The sequence below is a fragment of the Watersipora subatra genome, chromosome 5, assembly GCF_963576615.1.
Source record: "Watersipora subatra chromosome 5, tzWatSuba1.1, whole genome shotgun sequence".
In the NCBI taxonomy this organism is placed as follows: domain Eukaryota; kingdom Metazoa; phylum Bryozoa; class Gymnolaemata; order Cheilostomatida; family Watersiporidae; genus Watersipora; species Watersipora subatra.
The window spans coordinates 55,129,216-55,138,892 of record NC_088712.1 but is presented as its reverse complement, the minus strand read 5'-3'; the positions used below and the strand labels follow the sequence as shown (position 1 = coordinate 55,138,892).

The 9,677-nt window shown below is 39.7% G+C and overlaps 1 protein-coding gene across 1 annotated transcript; it reads left to right on the top strand.

Annotated features, from left to right (window-relative positions):
* The first annotated feature begins 4,613 nt into the window (after positions 1-4,613).
* LOC137397480 (piggyBac transposable element-derived protein 4-like) lies at positions 4,614-6,233 on the top strand. The gene has a single exon (XM_068083770.1). The coding sequence runs from the start codon at positions 4,614-4,616 to the stop codon at positions 6,231-6,233; it is 1,620 nt and encodes a 539-aa protein (XP_067939871.1).
* The last annotated feature ends 3,444 nt before the right edge of the window (positions 6,234-9,677 follow it).

Sequence of the window (9,677 nt, the reverse complement as noted above, 5' to 3'; positions counted from 1 at the left end):
AAATAACAACTCAATCAATGGAGATGGGCACTCCTATAGTTCTCCTTGCAATTTGTTTTGACAGTAGCTCCTATTGCAATGATGAGCTCAAGTATCAAAGTTCAACACAAGTGGTATTCAGATTGCAAGGCCTACTACTGCTTGTAGGCAATTATTTAATAAACAGCAAGAATGGGCCAGTGGTTTGTGTTCATGTGTCTGTAAACTCTATTTTCTTTAGAAGATAAAAAATAACAGTAATTTTGTGACTTACATTCTGTGGGATTTCTGTCAATACTAACTAGCCAAAGCAAGAATAACAATACAGTTGTATAATTAACCCTATTAGTTATGGCCTTTCTAGGTTCAAAAGTTACGTGTCTGCAAGGCATGTAGTGACACGTCATGTAGTGCTGGCTCCTTCTGCTGACAGAGGCCTAAATGAATTCTCTTCTTTCAGGGCTTTGTAGTTTTCCTGGCTTCCTACCTCTTGGGGTAAATTGTATCTGCTGTATGTTTTTCCTCTTCAATGGGTTGATCATCTGCAGGCTATTTGCTGCAGGCTCCTATGGCTTATATTAGCCTCTCTCTATGCAGCCCTTTTGCTGCTTGGCTCGCTGCCAAGTTACTGTCTCTGGCTCGCTGTCAGTTGCGTTCTGACTTTCTCTGGCTCCCTGCCATTTTCACTCTGCCTGGCTTGCTGCCAGCTCCTCCTTATATACTTATTCTCGGATCATTGACAAGTCTCATTGGCTGCCTGAGTTCATTCTTGCGCACCTCACAAAATTCTTGTAATGTATATTTTTAGTAACTTTGATGTCAGCATTCTTTTCTGACAGCTGATGTCTGACGTCATCTTTTTGGGATTCCATGATGGCGTGTGGAATCCCAATAAGCTAACGAATCAATAAGCTAAAAGGCTAAGAAAACAATACTTACAAGATTGGCCATAGCCTAAAAACCGTCAATAGCTGATTAAAAAAAAGGTTTTTGCTATAATACTCATTCTGAGACAGCTACATGTACAGTTATCTATCTAACATAAGGCAAACGAGATATTCATATTTCATGTGATGTATTCTATAGTCATTACATAAATTTTTTTGTTTTTCATAACATTGAAATTCATGCGCAATTATATTATGATTTCACAAAGTCATTTTATCTATAACTAGCTGCATTTCCCGTGTTCGGGAACAGATTTTTGTAAAGCAATAGTTTTATTGAGAGTTGTCTTTCATACTGTAAAAAAAACTCCAAATATGCAATCTACTGAAATTTTTGGGCTGATCAGACTGCATACGCATATGCAGCCGTACATGTCAATGTTGTTAGAGAGAGCAATGGAAATATGCAATGTGTTTTACAGCTAGTCTACAATGCAACAGTCTCGAACCACTCCACTCGGAGTTGTCCTAATTTTGTACATAGAACTGATAATGAAATTGATATTTCTAGGCAAACTGAAATGCTTTAAAGTGGCAGTATTGAAAAGTTTTACATATTTTTAAAAAATCAAGAAAATATTTTGCTATTGCACTGCTAAGCTATTGCCAGCATTTATTGAATTGAGACTTCTACATGCTTAAAACACTAATCCTGGCTCACCAGTTCTTCGTCTATAGCCTGCGTTTTGACATGGTACATACAAACTGTGCAGCAGTAATGTGGTTGCGTTGATAAAATTTATTATCAACAAAATCTACTATATATATTACATATATGGCCTCCCGCTTTTCCAACGTAAGGCATTAAATCTGAAGCATTTTTGGACAATCGTCCCATAGAAAAATTTGGCCTATATCGTGTTGCAGAACTCCCGTCAAATGCGAAGTTTTCTGCCTATACACACCGCCTGGTAGCAGCTGCTGTAGTTAGTGCATTTTGCTATTGTCGCCGTTTCTTCTGCTCTGAAAATTCAGCTCGCCAAGCAGCTGTTGTAGCTAGTGCATCATGTTCTTGTCACCGCTGCATCTGCTCAGAGGTTTCTGCACGTCTGGCAGCTGTAGCGGCTACTCTGAGCTGTTTGAGTTGCTGCTGGGTTGGCTCAGCACTCTCTGCACTTCTAGCAGCTGCAGCATCTATTCTGGCCTGCTGTCAATGTACCTGTATTTGTTCAGCGGTTTCTGCTCTTCTAGCAGCTGCTATTCTGTTTCGTTGTAGGCGTAGCTGTGTTTGCTCTGCAGTTTCTGCTCACCTAGCTGCTGATTTGCGAATTCGGTCTCTTTCTCTACGGGAAGCAATCTGTGTTTGTAGGCAGTAGGCTTTTTGGGAGGCATTGTACTGCTTCAAGCTTTTCTAAAAGTAAATGAAATTGTGTGCTTTTTTGTAATATACGCTGTTCGCTTTCTTCTCACCGCCGCCTATCGCAACGCTCGGAGTGCCTGTGCAAGTTCTGTAGTAGCTGTAGTTCTGTAGTACTTGTAGCTGAAAAAAAAAAGAAATGTAACTCAGCGGCAGAAGGAAATGAACATGTTTGCTATCACAAACAGTAGCAAACCCAACGGTTTCTTCCCTTTCACTGACTTTCAGTAGACTCGTTTATGCATTTTTTTATGGTCAACCGCCGTAGACACATGTTAGCAACTTTCCCAGCAATTGCTAGTAACTGAATTCTATTATTCGTTGAAAATATAACCAACAATCTTTAAAACTTTTAAGGTAGTGACTGTGTTGTCCTAAGATTTTTCTATAAAATTAGCCTAAAGTTAAATTCTAAATATTTATTTGAGAATTTTGAGAAACAAAAAATGAAGGTTTTTTGTGCAAGTTCATTAAATGCGTCTGAGTTAGAAAACAAATAACTACTTACGTTGATGACTTTATTGCCTATTTAGCTTTTTGTGATTACACAGACAACTAAAATATCAAAAGCAGCATTGACTCTGATGGTGGTGAAAGTAATGGTTTTGTAAGAATAAAGAACATTGCATGGAATTGTTTTAGCTTTGTAGCTTCACATCGCTTTATCAATGCACAAAGTATAGATACAATAAATTATCTTGCATTACAGTGCTTGTTAACATGTTGGCAAAATGAAATTTATAACCAAAACAAACATTCTAGATGGAGTTTGAAATTGAAAAAAATATTGTATACATATGAAGCAATATCGGCAAAGTGGCTGGCAGTAGCTCGATAGCTAAATTTGTACATGGACGCAAGTGAAAGGATAATGTATTGGAAATGTGGCAATTCATAGACAATACAACATTAAATAAGAAGTACTTACCTTTTTGGTGCTGAAATTTAGTAGATGAGAACCACATTTTTTCCAGTGACCGCAAGAAACAAATGTTTACGTTACCTTCTCGGTACACGTTGGCAGTAAATATTAATTAGATGTAAATTAGTATTCATTAGTTTATTTTGTTTAATGAGTAGTACATTTTCATTGCCGTATAGGCACCTTTGTATAAGCCGCAGAACTCAGAACGGTGCTTTTTAACACGGCAGCAACTTTGCTGTTTAAAACGGGACAGTGTCGTTGGGCACTGTTCGCTAAAGCCTGGTTCCCATATCGATTGCGAGACTATGGCGGTAAATGCGCAGCAAAACGCTTGCGACGCTATGCACGGCGGGATCTGTTCACATAGAAGCAACATCGTTAATAATATCGTGAACATAATTGTGTAATCAAACAAAATGTTCGCTCGCCATGCCATTCCTATAATGGTGACCTTAAGCCGCACAGTGCAATTTGGGAAGGTTTTGCCTGCGCTCATTTGCAAAATTTGAACAGCGTTAAACTATTGCGATGCCGCCGGCAACTACCAGCGGTCCTCGGCAGTACCCGACGCATACGTTCCCATTTCATTGCTAATAGCCTGCAAGCTGTCGCCGGTGCTTTGCAACGTATATGGGAACCAGGCTTTAGGCTGTGTTTGCTGCTAAGAGTGTGCTGCTTAGGGCACTGTTTGCTGAGGCGCGCTAACTCAAGATCATCTGATTTTTGCGTTAAGAGTGAATGAATAGCAACGTAGAGGCCTGTACTAACTGGAGATTCCCAATAATGCGCCCTAGCAGTGAAAGAAAATACCACAGAATAGCCGCAACCTTATATAGGCCGCATAGCTCACAAACCATCGGCAAAAAGTAGTGGCTAATAGTCTGAAAAGTACGGTACTCGATAAGGTGAACACATACACACACAGACAACGATTGTCGTTTATATAGTAGATAAATGATGTAATAAGCTATATATATGTATATATATATATATATAGTGTATATATATATACATATATATATTGTATATATATATACAATATATATACATGTATATATATAAATATATATAAATATATATATATATAAATATATATAAATATATATATATATATATATATATATATATATTGTAAAGGCCTGGCCCCGGTAGCTGAGCCAGCTTTACTGTACTAACAGGTAGGTGCAGCCTGAACTCTGGGCATCCCCTTTGCCGAGCCTGCCTGACACACTTGATGGTCAGATCAGTCCGTGGCAGTTACCCAACCTCAGGCTCACTCAGAACCCCAATGCAGCCTGCTTTCTGAGTCCCTATCATTTACTACTATAGTTACTACCACCGAAATATCTTCTATCGCGAACTACTACTAACGAAACAAAACTAAAACTACTATCGAAGCAAAAAAATGGCAAGTCAAACAAAACGACCGCGTCGAAAAATTGCTTCTAGAACCAACTACGAGGAAGATATTGCTGATTATGTGATTGAAACTGATGAATCTTGTTCCAGTGAAAGCGTTATTGATGTCAATGATTTCGATGTAAAGTCAGAAACCGGTAGCGATTGTGATGAATCTGAACGTGCCGACAGTCATGATCTAACTACTAGTAGTGCTACATTGTGGGAGAGTGTGAACGATCTAGATGCCGACTCAGTCACTCTGAATAGTTTTACTGGAACAAGTGGGCCTGTTTTCAATCCTGTTGAAGACACTGAACCTGTACAGTATTTTGACAAGTTTTTTGCCCCTCTTACTGAAAGTGGACAGTCTCTGTGGAAGCTCATAGTAATTGAAACAAATAAATATTACCAGTATTATTTGTCACAGAACCACACAATCAAAGCAAATAGTAAAGTCAAGCTATGGAAAGACATTGATGTAAAAACTATGCGGGCTTTTATTGGCATACTATTGAACATGAGCCTTGTGCGTAAGCATTCATTTCACTCATACTGGGATACCACTCATTTCCCACAGGCCACGCAAGTGTTTAGAAAAACATTCAAACTGGAAACATTTAAACTCATTCTACATTTCTTTCATGTCTCAGACCGTAACAAAGAACCAAAACGGCGTTCTCCTGCGCATGACCAAATATACAAATTTCGTCCAATGTTTGACCATCTGAATGCTACATGGTCCCAGCAGTACAAACCGCCATGTACAATATCAATTGATGAGTCTATTGTTGGATTCAAGGGTCACCATAACCTGGTCAAGTACATACGAATAAAGAAACACCACCAATGGGGTCCAAAAGAATATAACCTTTGCGATGCAAAAACATGCTACTGTTTCCGAACCCTCTATCACACGAGTGGAATGCCTACATCAGTTCATGGCCAGCCTTACAAAGTGTGTGAAACGTTGATGTCTGGCCTTTTTGAGAGAAATCACCATCTCGTTGTAGACAATTATTACACCAGTGTTCCGCTCTGTGAAGAAATGTTGAAAAAAGGCCTGTATGTCACAGGCATAATTCAGGCCAAATGTAAAGGACTTCCACAGGAAATGAAACATAAACTAAAACAGAAAGAAGACATTATTGCATGCAGAAAAGTGGGCATGCTAGCGATAAACTGGATGGATCGTAAACAGGCACAATTACTAACCACTCATGCATCTGCTAAACAAGTGGAAGTGGTGCGACGACGATTCGGTGACACCCGAACTATCTCCCAGGTGGTGCAGGAATACAACGCAGGAATGGGTTGCATTGATATGAGGGATCAGATGGCAGATGCGTATGCAGCAGAGTTTCGAACAGTAAAATGCTTGAAAAAAGTATTGTTTCACTTGATTGACCGAACTCTCACAAATGCATACATATGTTACAAGAAAAATTCAAATAGGACTGACAAACCAATGACTCATCACCAATTTATTATCGATGTTGTCGAAAGTTTGATTGGCGACTACAAGGAGCCACACAGTCAAATTGGAAGACCAAGTTTTGGCACACCTGCAAGCAGAATAACTGATAGACACTTTCTTGAAAGCATTCCAGATAAAAAGCGAAAATAATGTGAAGTATGTGCTAGCAACTGAAGTGATGGAAACTACAAAGGCACCAGAATTACGACATGGTGCAATGACTATCGGGTTGGGTTATGCAGAGGTGACTGCTTCAAGAAATATTACATGTAGTGACTTCTATATGTGTTAGTTACATGTATTTTAAATTTCATGTAGTTATTCCTGTAAATAAAAAAGTTATGACGTTTTATGTATCCTTATGTACAAATTGTTAGTCGTTTTGCAAATAAATTCCCTCTGTACACAAAGGTTTATTAAATTAATATACTTGCGAAAGAGTTAAGCCTCTCATGGTTTTCAGCAGTGCCCCTAGAGGGTCAGGTGTAGTCCAGGCCACTACGGCTTGCTGTCCGAGAGCCTGCTTCTCTTCGGCTTGCTCGAATTTTTCCGGCTGAACTGCCCTCATACCGGATCTCATCGGGTGGGTCTGCCTAGGAGTCATGTCAGGCCGTATCTGTAGATACTCCTTTCCCGCTCTATGGCTGCCTCTAGGTTGGGGGTGGGTACTGCCAATATGTGTCTTTGTAGGTATATGTTTCCTAGCAACCCGCAGAAAGTTTCCACCGCCATCTCCTCCTCCATGCGATCAGATAGTTCCTCGAACGCAATACTCGTGAGTTTTTTCTATTCGAGTGGCATGCTCAAATAGATAAGTGTGTTGTTCTTTTCTCAGGCCCTGTAGCTCAGTTCTGACTTCCTTGGGTGTCATGACAAACCTCGCTCGGAGGTTGTTAAATACCGCCTGCAACGTCTGTCTATGTTCACATTCCTTGGCCTGCTCTCTGAGCCTTCCTCGGATGTGTAGTAGGGCGGATCTGGCTCCCCAGTCATTTGCGATGGCTACATCATTGAACTGCCTGATCAAAGCCTCCACATCACCGCTTCCATCGTATTCAGGAATCTTGAATGTCTCTCTGGGTAACAAGGGTCCCTGATTTTTCTGCACCTTTTGGTTCACAACCATTCTCTCCAGCGTGTTCGTCAGTCTCTTTAGACCATCTAGTCCTTTCCATTGGAGGACTTCCGGATGTTCTGCACTGCGAGTGCGTCTGGCCATGATTGCGCCTTGTTAGTCTTTCTTTTGTGGGTTCATATCAATCCCACTGCTGCCGCCAGTGTAAAGGCCTAGCCCCGGTGGCTGAGCCAGATTTACTGTAATAACAGGCAGGTGCAGCCTAAACTCTGGGCCTCCCCTTTGCCGGGCCTGCCTGACACACTTGATAGTCAGATCAGTGTGTGGCGGTTACTCAACCTCAGGCTCACTCGGAACCCCAATGCAGCCTGCCTTCTGAGTCCCTATCGTTGGCTAGTCTAGGTCCCGGAATAGCTCGCCTAGGGCCTGATCTCCTATGCTATTGCATATCCGATCAGGTCTAGTCGTAGCGTAGACCATCTCCTAGCCTTCCCTAAGTATCTCTCAGGCAGTTCTATCCAAAGTCAGACCAGTCCTGGCTGATATGTCACCTTCAAGTCACCCAGGCAGGCATAAATATAATCAGTTTGTTTGAGTAAGCTTTCAGTCTATTTATTATCTATAAGCATGAACATGTGTACGATAGCATAAAGCTCTCAACAATCCCACTGAGGTGACTTGTGCCCCTCCTTATATACTGGCACTCTCCGCCTACTTCTACTCTTGCCCATAAAAGGAGCACAATGAATCTTATATAATAATACATGGTTTAATTAAGGCATGCCCGCGTGACAGGCTTGGATATAAAATATTACATAACAAAGACAAGACGAGGAAGGCGTATATAAAGTTATAATAATAGGACACAGATATTGGTTGATGGTGCCACTCTAACGATGGCATAGATAAGTATAAATGTTCAGTCTTCCACAATATAAAAGTGTTGTAAATACTCGATCGGTTGATGGTTTGATGTATATGTGTCCCTGCTTGTGCTTGTTGTCACTCTGCAAAATAAAATTGGGTAGTTCTTGTGATGTATTGTTCTCCTTCTTATGTAGCGGTGACAACTATAATTGATTCGTAGGTGGTTACACATCTCCTTCGTGCGTAATGGTGATAATCATAATTGGGAGTACATCTATCATGCTTGTTAATGCCTCTCATCAGTTGTAATGATTAAATGGCTCATATGCTTGATATTTTTACCAGCAAATCATTTACTACACTGTTTGCAGCAGCTGGGTGGCAATGCTTTAAAGGTACCATTATGCTGTCCTAGTAACGCTCCAATGCTTCTAACACTGATGCATTCTTAGCTCTGTAGTTTTTCACGCTGACCTGTCAGCGCTTCAATCATTGATGCATTCCTAGCTGTCATATCTAATGTCATATCTGATGCATTCTTAGCTCTGTAGTTTCTCACGCTGACCTACTTTCCGATCTCCACTGGCTCTCACGTTGACTCCCAAGCTGGCCTGTCAGTGCTTCCAACACTGATGCATTCTTAGTCTTGTAGTTTTTAACGCTCTTATTTTAGCGTTGAAATTCTTACGATGCCAATCTCAGCGTGATTGCTGTTTTCTCGTAAGCTGTTCGCGGCAGATTCTAACTTTCACCGTTTCCAACTCTGACACATGCCAGATGACTACCAGCATATTTTAGTAATTGAAGTTTTTTAAAATAAGCAATTTTTAACATTGATGATCTTAATCCCTTTGAGTGCTATCGCAGCAAATAATATTCTTATTTACCTGACAAAAGTTTTTCCTATCTGATGCATTCAACATAAAATAAGAAGCTTGTTTTATTGTTTTAATGTCTACCGTTGCTGATTAATTTCAAATGTGAAAAGGAAAAACTTAGAATCAGGAAGAATCAAGTGAGCTAGGCATCAATAGCGTAGAAAGCTCAAGTGTAACAAACTACACTGTTTTACTTCCTAGGTAACTGTAGACATTACAATCATTTACAAATTCTTTAAATTAATTTTTGACAATGGTACTGACTGTTACTACTTTCAAATAGTTTAGAGTTTATATATAATATAATATTATATATAATGGTAGCCAAAATTTTCACTTATCATTTACTAGGGGGTGTTCTATCATCACTGTTTATACATTGTAACAATTTACATGATAATAACATAAAGTGTATGTATCCAGTAACTTGGTTTTTGTATACTTTGGACCACCAGCTAAAACATACACAGAGATTAAATTAGAGACAAGGGATGACAACTATAAATCACTTACTTCATGGAGTCAAGGAGATTATCCTTGACTCATATGCTTTTTATAGAATAAAATATAAATAGTATAAAGGGATTTGTCGCTGTGATGTCATGGAATGTCTTTATATTTTAGTCAACCAGCTATTATAGCAGCCACAAGTATTAACTTAGAAACTGTGCGAGCCTCGGGTAAGGTACGCTGAAGTAGATCTACCATTTAATCATTGTATGTTTGTTTGTATGCATATACACCCTTTTCATATTTATATTATAACTTTATGCA

Excerpts from the sequence above, each read along its gene's own strand:
- LOC137397480 (XM_068083770.1), top strand. The coding sequence starts at position 4,614 with ATGGCAAGTCAAACAAAACGACCGCGTCGAAAAATTGCTTCTAGAACC.